Below are 15,637 nucleotides of genomic sequence, written 5' to 3'. Positions count from 1 at the left end.
CTCATTTGCATTATAACAACCTGTTCACACACAATAAAAATTGCATTTTTTAACTGAGATTTCTCCTCTCCCTCTTTACATGTCAGAAACTATAACAGCTCAGCAGCAGATGCTTTCTCCCATCCATTTCCCTTACAAGAAATTAGTTTGTCAGCAGCCATGTTCACAATACATCCTTGCTAATTTTAATTAATGATTTAACTTAACAGAAATGAAATATAAAAAATGTTAATAATTCAAAATCTTTTGATAATTTTTGGTGTCAATTTTTTTCATGTAGGTGGATACTCATTATCTCACTATTTCTAACATGTTAGCTATGGCTCTGCCGAAAGAATTTTTCCTACTGTCATTTGACTTTCCAGGACACTGTGGGTGCAGAGTTTGACACCAGATGGATGTTGTCAAATTCATCTGCTGACGAGAGAAAGTTTGTTTATGCCCCCTTTAACACCTGGGTCTCATTTGAAGCCAATCATAGTGCAATAAGTACCAAAGGCCAGCGATTTTTTACTGTATACTCAAATAATTATGGTACTGTACAGTACTATTTACAGTAATATAAACAGATGACACACCCAACAGTAAAAATGTATTCAGTACTATGCACACATAATTGCGCTAATATAATAATAATACACATAAAACACACAATAACATACATACATTTGTTATTGAGATTCGAGTGAAGAGGGCCTTCTGGGACAAAGCATCATCCCTACAGTACTGATTTACACAGCTCAGTGAACTCTCTCTCAGCACCGATTCCACACACGTTCTTAAGATCTCCCCATGTGCAGCAGCATGCTACAGGGCTGCACTGCCAAACAAGTAAGCAACAGCTTATTATTGTTCTTCCTCTGCGACAGAGTGTGCTCATAGATCTGAGAACGCCACATCTCTGGAGCACACAGACAGCCACTACTGGGGAACAGTTATACAGAAAATTTATATGCAAAAATGAAGCATGCACTCTCTGTCAGGTTATGCCTGAATGATTGCTTTTAAGGCACAGTGGAATAAAGGTGAAATTTTCACCATTTGTTCCTTCTTGGTGTAAAATGGTGGTAAGCTGGAAGTAGCTTTTTTTTAAGAGGGGAGGTCTTGTCAAGTCCTTTTTGAAAGAGCAGGGAAGGCTTTTTATTTGTTTTTCTTTCACGACCCAGACTATATATTTAGTTTTCTTATTATGACGTTCTCTGTGATCCCCATGACTGTCTCTCTGTTTCTGGGTTTTATTTTCACATCACTACTAATAGCTTTAATACAGAGATAATTAAAAACAAAGTACGTGAGCATCTTTATCAATGATTTCTTTCACAGATGTCTTCACTTTATTCTGGACCATTAGTATGCATACACTTGTCAGCTTAAACACTAAAACCACCTGCTTGGTATTTTGTAGGTCTCCCTTGTGCTGCCAAAACAGCTCTGACCTGTCTGGGGAAGGGACACATGACCTCTGGGCCACCAGCATATTTGGTCTGCAATATTTAGGTGGACGGTGTGTGTCAAAGAGCATCCACATGATTGCCAGAAGCCACAGAACATTGCACTGTAAGCAGTTGATTAATAGTATTCATTTCACCTGTCAGTGATTTTAATGACGTGTCTGATCTTATTAGACCTGTAGTGAGAAATAAACCCACACACATAAATACATATAATCACCTCGTAACCTGATATGGCAAATTTGTTAGGAAATGTACATCCTATTTACACACAGAGTAACATTAGAAGAAGAATGACTTTATTGACAGTATATATATATATATATACATACACATACTGAATTTGACTTCTGCATTTATCCCATTCTTAGTTGAACACACACATGCAACACCCAGCAAATTACATGCAGTGAAACACACACAGGAGCAGTGGGCAGCATCAAGTGCCCAGGGAGCAAATTAGGGGTTAAGTGCCTTGCTCAAGGGCACATCAGCCAGCTAATGGAGTGGGGGAGCATTTTTCACTCCACCACACCCAAATTTTTTTCCTGCCCGCCCGGTGGGGGAATCGAACCAGTGACCTTCCGATCACAAGCCGCTTTTTCAACCTCTAGAACATGGCTGAACCAATTAGTAACAATTAGCATTTGGAGTGATGGTTGTGTCCACCTGATGAATGTAAGTCACATATTCAGTCTGCTTTTAGCTTTGTGTTAGTCTCCACCAAGTAATAAGAACGCAATTGTCTTGTCAGCTGTCCACCAGCTACCTGCTAGCTTTGTCCGTCTGCTGTTTGGTGTTGCCAAAAAAGAAAAAGGAAAAAACAAAAAACAAAACCAAAACAAACGTTGAACTGTGGGAAACTGAAGGGTTGGTGATAATTATCTATGGGGTCACCAGTATAAGTAGAGCCTTTGACATTCAAAGGCAAATAGATGCTAATGGTAACATCACAGTAATCAATTTACTGTATCATTAGCATGTTTTTTTTTCATTAGCTTGAGGAGAATGTCACTGCAATACGCCCTATTTCATTACGCTGTCATTCTCTACTTTCATTTCTGATGTGTGTATCGGCAGCGATTGTGAAAAATGTTGTTGCATTCAGACTGAAATCTGGATTAGGCTACACCGTCTTCCAATCTTTTTTTCTTTCTATAGTCATGCTGGAGTTCAGCCCACCGTTTCACCTAAATAATCTTGGTACAAAATTTATTATTGCATATGAAAAATAATAGGCAATAACAGCAAATATGTGGAATACATTCACTACCTCACTTTGTTTTAATTTATATGATGTCACACATTCTTATATTGTCTGAAGTGGTGTCTTTGTTTATTTATTTGGTTTTTATCGCTTGCTCTTGATTTTTATACCAAATGCACCTTCAACTGAGGCACTTCAGTTTCACTGTATAGGTGACTGTACAATGTCAATAAAGACTATCTTATCTTACCTATTTCTCAGAAAGTAAAAAAAATATTTTAAGTAATCACAAATAAATAAATAAAAATAAACAACTAAAATTAGTCTGTATTTTCTTGAAAAACTAATATGAAACTGTAAGGCTAAAGGCTTAGGAAGGCTGCTTTGTCAGTTTTTCATGTAGATAAATTTCTTCAACTGTAATTTGTGGAGCAGCATTCCCTGAAATGGATGTTGTATTTTAGGCCATATTTCTGAACATTTCTACCAACTCACTTCCTGTGTTACATTGCACCAAACATCCAGTCCAAACCAGAAATATGTCAGATAGTGGAAGAAAGACAAGGGTGAGCTATCGTTTGTTGTACCTTTTAAAAAAAAAAAATGATTGTAAGGGTTACTCACCGAGGTAGAGGTTGAAAGTGATCATATGGCATCACCTCTTTGAAGCCATCACTGGAGGAGAGAAAATATCACAGAACTCAATTTATGAGATTATGACATTGAGATAGCAGCCCCAGAGGTCAGAAAAATCTTGCAAAAGCTTTCAAGTGTAAGCTCAGAGTGCTTATTAGCCATTAGGCCTTCAAGGTTAGAATAAAGTGGTAAAAGACTGTCAATAGAAAAACTACTTTGCACTGCCAATTTAGCTTTTCTGCTCATTATTATTGATTAAAGCCTCCATCAGTCCAGCTCTCCATAAAAGAAGCATGGAGATGTGCTAAAATAATCAATTATTTTGTACTTGCTCTTGCAGGTGTTAAAATTGTATTGATTGGACTGGTCAGACCTGAAGCAACATCTCTCCAGGAATGCCAAACAAAGCCTGCTGGGTCACAGGTTTGAACTTGAGCTTGATTCTAGCTGGTCATTATTAGACTCCTGCATATTGTTCTGAACATCAGAAAGCTTTCTCACATGCAAAACAAGGACTTCTCCTTTTCTCTGGGAGCAGTTCAAGAACAGTTCAGCATTTTGGAATCAGTAATGTCTGTTTTGGAACAAAATTGGTTGAGGAATCAGTACATGTTCAGCCTCACTTTGTCAAACAACCTGAAGCAGAGGTACCTGGCTCTGTCTAAAGTGAAAAATACACCTACCAGTGCCACTAAAGCTCATATTGTACCTTGTTTGTTTAATTCAATTCAATTTCTTTATATAGTGACAAATCACAACAACACTTGTCTCATGACACTTTCCAATAAGAGTACTTCTAGACCAAACTCTTTAATTTGAATTTTAGAGAGATTCAACAAAACCCCCATGAGCAAACTCTTGGTGACAGTGGTGAGTAAAAACTTCCTTTTAAAGGCAGAAACCTCGGAGCAGACCCCGGCTCATTGTGGGCGGTGTTGAATATTGGATAGCAATGATGTGAAGATGTTGAAGAGATCTCCGCTGACACCGTCTCGTTTGTATAAAAAAATTACAATAAGCTAAGCATCAAATTCATCACATTCATGTGAGAGGATCCCAGCCAATATGGATCACTCCGCTGAAACATTTCTATTTGTCTGCTTATATAGCTTAGTTTACATGAAAAGAGGTGTATACATCTTGAAATTAACCAATGACCTTTCCAAGACACAGATAAAGGGGGGAGAAAGACCATCTTCCTATGTACCATATGCCTTTGGGGCTGGGGTCATAATCACCAAATCTCAGGAAGACATCAATGGTACTAATCACCAGATCCCAGGATGACATCAATCATACTAATCTCCAGACACTACAGCGGCCATCTGCATTGATGAGTTGGGTTGTAAGAGAGAGAGAGGGAGGGCAAGAGAGTGAAGGGGTACATGGACAGAGATGCATAACAACAGCGCACATCATGGGATATCCCCAGCAGTCTAAGCCTGTAGCAGCATAACTAGGGGCCAGCCTAAACCAGCCTTATCTATAAGCTTTATCAAAAGGTTTTAAGTCTACTCTTAAACTTAAAGAAGGTGTCTGCCTTCCGGACCAAAGCCGGAAGATGGTCCATAGGAAGGGAGCTTGATTTGAAAAAAACAAAGAAGAAAAAAACTTAAAACTGGGGGGCAGCAGGGACCTAGAGGTTTGAGAAGTGGCTTGTGATGACCAGAGGGTCGCCGGTTTGATTCCACCCCAAACTGGCAGGAAAAGTTTGGGTGTGGTGGAGTGATTGGTCAATGCCACCCCCATGTAATGAAATAATTTGTCCTTATTGTCCATCTGTTTATTTAGCTCTCAGTATATGATAACCAACCAAAAAGCGCAGATGAAAAACTGATTGACGCTGGATGTTGATTTTTGTGATTAGCAAAAATACAATTTGAAATGACCCCTACCTGTCTGGACATGGGTCCATATTGCACTCCTTGAGTTTTGGTGTGGGCTTGGTGTTTTCAGGATAGCTGTTACAATGGTGCTCAGGAAGGGTCTGGTTGGATCGAATGTCTATGCACTCTGCAGAGTTCAGCTGGTAGCCTGGGGGAGGAATGCAGACACAGGATGTTTAAATCTACTGGAAAAAGATGCAGTTATCAGCAGAAGATGATGTTAAACCATTATTCAAATATGAAGACGTCTATTTACAGCTACTGTCAATTGACACCTCACCTCCTCCACAGGTGACTGAGCAGGGGAAGAAGTCAGTTTCTCTCCATTGGTACCTGATTGGCTGGTAGAAGAGAGACTGGACAACCGTGTCCTTGTCCTTAGGGCCTTCATATTTCATCTGTACAACGTGTAGGGTGAAGGAATAGTGGAGAAGAACGGATTAAGTCAAGTCATGTTGAGTAGTGGAGATCACAGTACACAGCAGGGGAGGAAAGCAGGGCAAAGCAGAACAAAGTAGAAGATCCAGCTGAGGTGAATTAAGGAGAAGAATCATGTTAAAGGGACAATCCACTGAACTTGTCAAAGTCAATTTACGAGTACTACTTGTACTACACTACTACTAATACTACTACGCTGCCTGACAGCAGGATCGCCTCCAGAACAAAATGACTTAGGATGCATCTGAAATTAAGCTATAATTATCAAAAATGATAAATTGATTTTCTCTTGTATCCACCTGAGATTTGCAATCACCAGTAGAGAAAGGTAAAGCTCTAGATTTACTATTGCAAGGATTCGACTCACACATCTCTCAATGTATCTATTAAATCAAATCAGCACAAATGCTGCCAGCATGAAAAACAGAGGCCACTTTTTCTAAGAGCTAAACTTGTCTGATAGGAAGAAGAACAGGATGCAGTAGCTGCTCTTGGTGAATTGGGCTGGCTTCCAAATTTTGAATATTATGACAAAATAACATTGGTTCTATGTTAAAAGATATGTTTGGTGTTAATCTATATCTTTGTCATCAACAAATCCCATGAAAAGACCAAAACCATTAACACGATAGTCTGTCTCTCAATACTTCCAGCTTCTCTACCCCATCTATGTCACTCAGCCCCAAGTCCATTGAAAATGTAACGAAGAAGTAAAGATTTTTTTTTTTTTTTTTTTTTTTTTTTTTTTTTGCTGGTATGCTTTTTCTATTGCTTTCTGAGACTGAGCTGAAAAGATCGATATCAATCTCAAGCCTGTGCTCACTAACATATTCCCTTTGGACAGAAATGCCAAAATGACATTTTGTAGGTGACATTTTAAAGTGTAACATCAATGGTTTGATCTCTGTAGTTTAGTAGTAAGCAACTGTGTGCATTTTCAAAATGTGGAATTATTTCTTTGTAAAACTCTCAGTAATTCCTTATACACTACAGTTTTTAGATTAAGAAGATTACCCAAACAGCAGTATGTACAGAAATTGTTGGGTAATATTTTCAGTCGAGATTTGCTCTGGCCAGTATTCCTGGCAGCAGGACAGTGTATACATGAATGACTTTAATTATCTACAGTGTGTGTTCATGATAATGAAGGAACATGTCACATAGTACAGCAGTGTGGCTCATGGGTGTGTTTTAAATAGTTTTTGGACAATGATGGAGCTCCAAGGCACAGATCAGGTTTTGGATCCATGTCCAGTACTTGTTGGTGGGAGATTCACTGTAGTTTGCATCCGCACATGGCATATCACCAGACTTTACTTTACTGAAGTGCTTGTCTTTGTTAAAACTGCAACTTACATAGGATTATGAAATAATAGTCACTACAAATAGGAAGATTTATTTCCTCTCCAACAGCAATACTGGTAGTACTGCAATTTCACAATCCATCCATCCATTTTCTATACCGCTTATCCGTCAGGGTCGCGGGGGAGCTGGAGCCTATCCCAGCTGACTACGGGGGAACTCCACATAGAAGGGCCCAGACCGGGATTCAAACCTGGAACTCTCTTGCTGTGAGGGGACAGTGCTAACCACTGTACCACCGTGCCTGCATTTCACAATCCCTTTAAAAAAATCACTGAATTGCTAAATATTATGCAACAAACTAATTTATTTATATTGTATCTCTTGTATCGACAATAAAGTATGTACATCAGAAGCCTGCAGAAGGCTGCTTTGCTATAAATCTTAGCCAGTCCCCTTTTCTTTGTTTCACCTTGATAATATAATCAGAGTTGAGCGGGCCATGTGTCCTGAGTATCTGTCTGTCCATCCCTCTTTGGAAGTCCAAGGAGGTATTTCCTATCATGTAGGAGCCAGAGGACGTTAGACTGGTCTCCTCCTTCCACCCCTGAAGAGACACAGCTTCAATAACTGAGGGATAAACAGAAGAGACAGACAGACATTTATCAATGTGCAGTAACATTCAATATTAACTTCATATTTTCACTTAATTATATTATATATATATATATATATATATTTATATTACTCTTTTCAAGATGCAAAAATCTTTAATACATAAAGAATAACTTTTATCTGGTGTGCAAAGGGATCTCAACTTTTACAACAGTAAGTGCAAACAACACGATTTGATATTATCAGACAAGCTAGGAGATAATGTAGTTGTTAAATACCCACATTTAAGTTCACAGAGGGAAATTTTAAAAAGTCAAATGCGTAATTCAGGTGGTATACTTTCTGACCACCGATCAGAAGGTCAATGGTTCATTCCCTGAGTCTGCATGTCAAAATGCTGAACCCCAAATTGCTCCCAAAGGCATAAAAAAATCAGCATCTGATGAGCAGGGGACACACTACATGCAGCCTCTGCCACTTGTGCCATAACGTGTGAAGACTGATTTGTGTTGTAAAGTGCTTTCAGTGGTCAGTGAGAGAAGAAAAAACACTATAAGCATGCAGTCCATCCACCAGAAATGCAACTTGTTTGGCAAATGAGTGCCATCCATATTGCTGAAGGTAAGCCAAGACACCCTGGGAATGAAATTTATTTTGTTTGCTTGTATCTTTGATCTCATTTTTTTCATCACTAATTAAAGCTCATGATCATAGGCAATTGTTGAAATGAAGACAGACGAGTACATTGAGAGCTTTGCCTTAGAGCTCAGCTACCTCCTCATCACAGTAGTCAAAGTTCAAGTCTCATATTACTGTCGAGGCCACACCAACCTGCCAATCTCGTGTTCCATCTTACCCTCACTCTTGAACCTGAGATACGTAGACCTCTTCACTTGGGGAAGTAACACACCATCAACACAGCAAACTCCCATTTTCTGTGAGGAACTATGGCCTCATACTTGGAGGTGCTGATTCTCATTTTAGATGCTCAACACTCAGCTGCAAACTGTCCTGGGCTGTCCTGGAGTTAGTGAAACAAGTAAAAGTATAATTTTCAGTCCACCATGCACTATATAGACAAACGTATTGGGGCATGCCTCTTTATTATTCAGTTCAGGTGTGGTATGGGGCTGTTTTCAGGGGATGGGCTAAGTCCCTTATTTCCAGTGAAGGGAAATGTTAATGCTTTAGCATACCAAGACATTTTGGACAATGCTATGCTTCCAACTTTGTGGCAACAATTTGGGGAAGGCTCTTTTCTATTCCAAAATGACTGTGCACCAGTGCACAAAGTCCATAAAGACATGGTTGGATGAGTTTGTTGTGGAAAAACTTGACTGGCCACCACAGAGCCCTGACCTCAGAAGCCATTGAACACCTTTGGGATGAACTGGAACCAAGGCAACATCGTCCCACAACAGTGCCTGACCTCACTATTGCTCTACCGCATGAATGGGCAAACAGAAATACTCCAAAATCTTGCAGGCAGCCTTCCCACAAGAGTGAAATTGTTATAGCTGCAAAGCTGTCTATGTATTTAGAATGCAATGTCATAAAGTATCTGTTGGTTTAACGGTCAGATGTCCCAATACTTTTGTCTTTATAGTGTATTAGAGATTCTGTCTAGATTCTGTCTGTGCCTTTGGAAATGGCCAGATCCCAAAGGCACAGGACTGCTTCTGCATTAAGTCAGAATTCACAGATGGACAAAGATAACAGAAAAGGTCAGTATGTTACTTATGTATCCACCTTTTGTCCTTCAGTCAGCAAGATTAAGTGGTGGCATGATGATGACAATGAGACCACAATACAGTGAAATAATGGCAATGAATCCCAGATGACACCTATGTTAAACATCTGTGACGAGATAACTAGGTTGACATTATGTTGACTATGTTGACATTAACAGAGCATCAGCCACTGACCATGTTGCATTTCTACTTCTAACTTTTCTCAGTTTGGATTTCCTTGTCTTCATAATTAGGAATCTAAAAATCTAAAATCCCACAAAAAAAGAAAGAAAATCCAGAGCATCTCAACAAATAAAACTTTTTATATTAATTATAACCATTTTCTCCAGAGCTTTCACAGCTTGAAACAATTAACAATGCTATCACCCTGCCCTATCATGAAAAGAAGCCATTCAAAATCATATTACATAAAGAGGGCCCTGTGTTGCCAGTGGTGAAAATGTGATTAGCCTTCTGATAATATTTAGTTTCAGAGGAGTTCATGAACTTTGGAGCTTGGTTAGCTGAGCCCTAAGTGTGTGCTTGATTTTCTCTCTTTTACTGTTGTCTCTATCTCCCTTCGGCTTCTCTCTCCAAGGTTCCCCAGCTGCCACGGTGATCTCCTCGTAGCTGGTGAATGCTCTGCTAAAGTAATTCTTCGGTCACTCCTCAATTCAGAAACATCTGACAAAGCACACATCCAGTAAATCCTGCTGTTCTTCAAGGCATTTCGCCATCGGAACTTGAATATATTAGCAGGGTAAGACTTGTGGATGTGTACTGGGTTCATTGTGGGCTTTTGAACTCCTTTAAATTGACTGTGAAACAAGTTAGGAAAACACAAATAACACAAAAACAAGTTAGGAAAACACAAATAACACAAACAAATACTCAAAAGGCTTTGAGGATGTAAATGGCTCAGACAGCAGTTACAACACGAATTCAATGGCTGTAATGTAATCCTTTGGACAAACTCCAACCAATTGGGTCCAATGAAAGCACTTTTTTGCCACTCAGAGGTTGAGATTGTTACTCTAAGCATTGCTCAACATTACAGAATGGATCCCTATAGAGACAGATCTTTTTGTGACAAGTAAAATCCATTTTTTAACCACAAGCACAAATCAAAAGGGAGAACTTTCGCTGGGAAATTTCATAAGGTGAGTTCCTGCAGTTGTTTTCTCCTCTAGATTGTTAAAATCAAGTGTAAATCATTTACACACCAAAATATGCAAACATAAGGCAGAGGTTTAAAAATATCAGAATTCCAATTTGAGAAAAAGTAAAGTCACTTTCACACCTGCAGTTTGTTTCATCTCGTACAGACCAAAGAAAAAAAAAATATCCCCAGCTGCCATTTAGTTCTGGTTCATGTCACGTTCACTGACTCATTACAAACAAACCAAGGGGAGTAAACATAAACTGACAGACACCTTTCTCATGTGACACTGGACAGTAATTCATTCTGCCCATCATCCTACTTATTTCACAGAAGAGCTCACAGTAAAAAGAATTCAGCTTAAGGCTGTAACTGAACCTTGTTAACAAATACAGTGAAAAAGAATAGGAGATCCTAGCATAACATTATTATTATAAACAGGTCCAATGAGCAGCATAGATCCTGGTTTGTTTAGTGGCAGTTAAACTATTAAATTCATGGTTAAGATTTACACCAGGGCTTACTTGAAGGAAGCATTTAACATTACTTTATGCTCATTTCATGTTTTTGCCCACAATGACTTATTTTCTCTCACACACATACAGCGTATCAGGAGTTCTTTGGAGCTCAGTGTAGGGCTCAAGGATATTCTGACACTGACAAAGTAGCTGGGGACTGAACCATGAACTAGTGGTCTCCACAAAAGACCAAGGCCACACCTGCCAGTGGGACCAGGTCCCATTTGTACTCTGTTTAACTGGGTCAGGGCACGGTCTTTCTGCCATAGCTCTCTGGTCTGTATGTCAATATGTGTAACACCCTCATGGCTTCGAATGGATACAAACATACTTAGTATGAGCTCTGATCACATTTGTTGTAAGAGCAGCACAGCTCCTTTAAGGAATAGCTCAGCTCACATAGAGTTGCTCAGAGCAAGCAGTGCTGCCAATCTGAGCAGAGTAGCAGGAAAACTGAAAACAGTCAGTCAGAAAATAAATGTTATAGCTCCCCAAGACCCAGCCATGTCTGTGATCCCATATTAGCAGAGGTTAGCAACAACTTTGATGCGGGAGCAGATGACAAATTGTCCACTGTTGGGGGGGGGACTGTATACTTTTGGTATGTTATAATCACCACAGGAAAAAGTGTTCTAGGAAATCAAAAAACTTGCTTAAAACTGTTTCTGCTATTAATGCTATTAAATTTCTATTTCTTTTAAAAGATTTTATTCCCCACTCACACTTGCACCTGGACAGGGACTTTCTTACAAACCGCCCACAAACTGTCAAGCTTGTTCATGACCTCTCCACTACCCTCATGCTCCACACAAGGCTCTATGTTGATATTCTGTTCACTTAGAACTGTACACGAGCGCATCCCACTAACTCAGTTATTGAATTCCCAGTTGAAACCGCAGTGATTTGACTCATCTCAGGAGGAGATAAAGTCCAGAAAGTGCATACGTGATGCTCAGCACAGTTGGCACAACACTGAATGCTGAACACCACAAAAACAAAATACCCTTTTCGACATTTCAGGAAGTGCAGTGCAGACCCTCTCCTGCTATTCATTAATGGAAAGAGTTCTAAATTTTAAATTCCCTGGGGACCCACATTTCTGACAACCTCTCCTGGTCTACTATCACCAGGGCTGCCGTTAAAAAGGCACAGCAGCTTCTGCGCTTCTTGAGAGTGCTTACCAAAACAGTCTAAATGAAAAGCTGCTGGTAACCAATTAGCACTGCTTCATGGAGAGCATTCTTTCATACTGCATCACAGTGGCAGACAAAGAGGCTCTTCAAATTGTCATAATATCATCAGCTGCTCTTTGCCCCACTGGAAAGCACAGTCAGCACCTGCTACCTTTCCAGAACCAAAAACATGTCCACCGCCTGTTTGGTAGGTGCTACAGGTCATGAAGAAATTCGGACCATTACACTCATGAAAATTTTCTTTCCCAAAGCCATATGCACCCTGAATTCTGCACTTTTCACACTGTGGAATAACTCGTGCAGCACTTAAATTTCTTTCTTTCTTTAATTTTTTCATATTAAGTTTTGTGCTGAAGACTGTGTAAAGTGGCTGCGTGTTTTAAACTTACTTCCCATCCCATTCTTTTATTCACAAGTTAGTTAGAAAATGATTATCTTGAAACTATTTATACTCCAGTTAGCTCAAAAATATTTTACTGCTCTACTGCAGAAAGTGAAAATAGAAATTTAATTAGTCTTTGAAGCGTATGAATTAATTATTTTTGGATGTGTCTATTATTAGGTTATGTTGTTGTTCTTTTCCACCATGGCTATTTGTTAATTGATACATTAACATGCTGCTGCCTGTATTGGTGTTTTCTCTCCATTACGGCCTGTCGGGCTCAGCTGTGTTTTAGAATAATTATCCTTTAATGTATTCGGATTGAGTCTCTCTTTTTAAAAAATGTATTTCAGGTCAGGTCAGTTTCAGATCGTGAAGCACATTGAGCTACAGTAACCCAAAACTGAATGGTGGTCCTGGTTTTCAAATGGTCTCAGTCCAGTTGTTTTCTCAAACTGTCCACCCACTTACAGTGTGCTTCATTAGCACAACTGACATTTTATTCCAGTACTTAATTCCAGTTTAATTCATCCAATATTAAAATAACACCACAGCATGAAGAATCCACTTGCCATGAGATGATTAGTATCTTCCAAAACAATTATAAATCTCTGTCTCTTGCGCTTGCTATTTTTGTAAAATGTAATAGAAATAAAACAACAGAACACACAAATAAAGACACCACTACATAAAGACCAACACCCCGATTCATTAGACTGCACCAATCATACTCTACATTCAATCCAACAACCAGCATCAGAAAATTCTAAATAAATAAAACAGACTTAAATGAAATAAATTAAGTTTCTCTTTGGAATAACATTAAATTAATTCAACATTCTTTGAATTTCTTTGACATGATCTCATATGGTTAAGGTTTTCTCATTAATAATTTTAAACAGGATATAATGGTAAATAGTGCTCTACTAGTCTGCTTCATCACTCAAAGCCCTTTACAACACAAGCCAGCACTCACCTATTTACACAAACTCTCACACACCCTGGAAGAACATCCACTGGGAGCAATTTGCAGTTCAGTGCTCAACGATACTTTGACATGTAGACTGCAGGGCCAAGGGATCAAACCACTGACCTTCTGATTAGTGGATGACCGCTCTACCTCCAGAGCCGCATAGTCTAAAGAGTCTGAACACTCCATCTCAAATGCACAAGTCCCAAATGAACTAAGAAACTGAGCGCAAAATGATTGTTTGTGCATGTACAGATAAGTAAGCATGTGGCATTAAAGATGCACCCAACAGAATAAGATTCTCTGTTCTCACAGCATGGACTGGACTGTTGTCACTCACCTATTATATCAGGTCCTTTGGCACTGAGTCTGAGAAAGCGACTTCCCACTGGCACCTCCAGCACTGTCTTCAGAGCTGCAAGGAGACACGAAGTTGGAGAGTTTCAACATACATTACAATATATATAGAGGGGAGGCAATTTGACCCTTTGCTCAGTGCTGTTCCTTGATTGTTAGCTGCTACTACAACTGCTGTCACTACCTGAACTCCCCAGAGAAATATTACCTTACTACTAGAGAAAGGAAACAGATTCCTCTAGTTTGGTTGCAGTAAACCCTTAATTCACAGAGTTAGTTGTGTGAATATTCTGGTTCTGGACCCCTGCCGCTTCTCTGATGTCTCCCTTCCCTCTCGATCTTCTCTCAATGTTTTCTCATATACCTGGATTACCATACCAGTGTTAATGATTGTGAAACGTACATTTTGCAACAAGGTAAAATTACCCTTTTTCCTCAACTGAGTCTGATGAAGAGGTATATAGCAGGTTAAACAAAAGGATTTTGTTCTTCAACAAAAAGGTCTATCTCTGTAGGAATCCTCTCCATGTTGTCAGAAAATTAGAATAACAATCTCAACCCGGCAAAAACAAGCACTTTATGAGGATGTACCTTGACTTGACTTGAAGTTGCTCACAAGGACTGCATTGCATCATTGTAATCTGTGTTGCGGCTCTAAACTTGTTAGTCATTTACAGATCAAACTTAGTACTTCTTGCTTCTAGCTTGCTTCACTTATTTTAAAGAGCACCGCTCTTCTTCTACTACTTCCTGCCATTGGTTGATAAAACAGTTGGTTGTAAAGTTGGTGGTAAAACATGACACAAAACAATTTGTCATATTTGTGTCGAAACATGTGAAAGGTTATTTTATTGTGGTTCGCTTCAGTTTTTTTGTGTCGTTCGTATGTCATATAAACTGTCACTGCGAGTTGTGTGTGGAAGACAGGCTGCTGGCACGCAGAGCTCAAACTTGGGTAGGAGGAGATTAATGGTGTATCCATTGTAAAAGAGCGGTTCCTGTTATCGAAAAAGGTAGGAAATTGTCATTATTTTGTTTACTAAAATTATTTGTATTAAGCTAAAAATGTAAACATGATTTCTATGCATTATTTGTGGAAATATGGCACTATGGCATTTGCATTTATTAGAATTAAAGTTGCACCAGTCGTGGCTCTCTGCATTTTGTGTGGTTAATCCAAAAAGGCTGCTACAGTACTGTACAAGCCCATTCTCACCCCAGTGTGTCAACATCACTGACTGGTCAGTGGCCCGACACATCTAATTATATTGTCCAAATACAATTACTGATAAATAGTTGAGTCATGATGCCGTATTTAGTGTCATTTTGGAAGGTGTCTGACTCCTGCAGTATAAAGAGTGAAAAGTATAATGTGAAAAGTCAGAGTTGGGAGGTGGTCAGGGTGCTTGGATAGGTCACACACAGGACTTTCCCCCAGGAGACTGGGATTTGAGTCCCATGTGAGTCCTGTAACCTAAGATACGTAAGTTATGTAAGTGTTGTGACTGACCTTATGTAACTAATGTACTTACTGTAACCCAAAGCATGATCTTTTTGACCTAAGTTTTTTGGGGTTTTTTTTAACCAGAAGAGGATAACTGCATCTTTTTAAAAACTTATTTAATGTTCAATTCAATTCAATTCAATTCAGTTTATTTATATAGCACCAATTCACAACAAAAGTTATCTCATGACACTTTCCAACTAGAGCAGGTCTAGACCAAACTCTTTAATTAAATTGTAAAATAGAGAGAGCCCAACTTTCCCCCTTGAGCAAGCACTTGGTGACAGTG

General features: G+C 39.2%; 1 protein-coding gene across 2 annotated transcripts in view; it reads right to left on the bottom strand.

Annotated features, from left to right (window-relative positions):
* adamtsl3 (ADAMTS-like 3) overlaps window positions 1-15,637 on the bottom strand; it is a 188,923-nt gene that overhangs the window by 40,156 nt on the left and 133,130 nt on the right. For both annotated transcript variants that reach the window (XM_046387311.1, XM_046387226.1), the window contains exons 8-12: window positions 13,828-13,902; window positions 7,393-7,550; window positions 5,461-5,578; window positions 5,190-5,328; window positions 3,283-3,333 (exon numbers count right to left, since the gene is read on the bottom strand). In XM_046387311.1, coding sequence (XP_046243267.1) covers window positions 3,283-3,333; window positions 5,190-5,328; window positions 5,461-5,578; window positions 7,393-7,550; window positions 13,828-13,902 — 541 coding nt within the window. The remainder of the gene's footprint in view (window positions 1-3,282; window positions 3,334-5,189; window positions 5,329-5,460; window positions 5,579-7,392; window positions 7,551-13,827; window positions 13,903-15,637) is intronic.

The sequence above is a fragment of the Scatophagus argus genome, chromosome 1 (assembly GCF_020382885.2).
Source record: "Scatophagus argus isolate fScaArg1 chromosome 1, fScaArg1.pri, whole genome shotgun sequence".
Classification (NCBI taxonomy): Eukaryota; Metazoa; Chordata; class Actinopteri; family Scatophagidae; genus Scatophagus; species Scatophagus argus.
The sequence above is the reverse complement of the archived record's forward strand: the minus strand, read 5'-3'. Positions and strand labels throughout refer to the sequence as shown.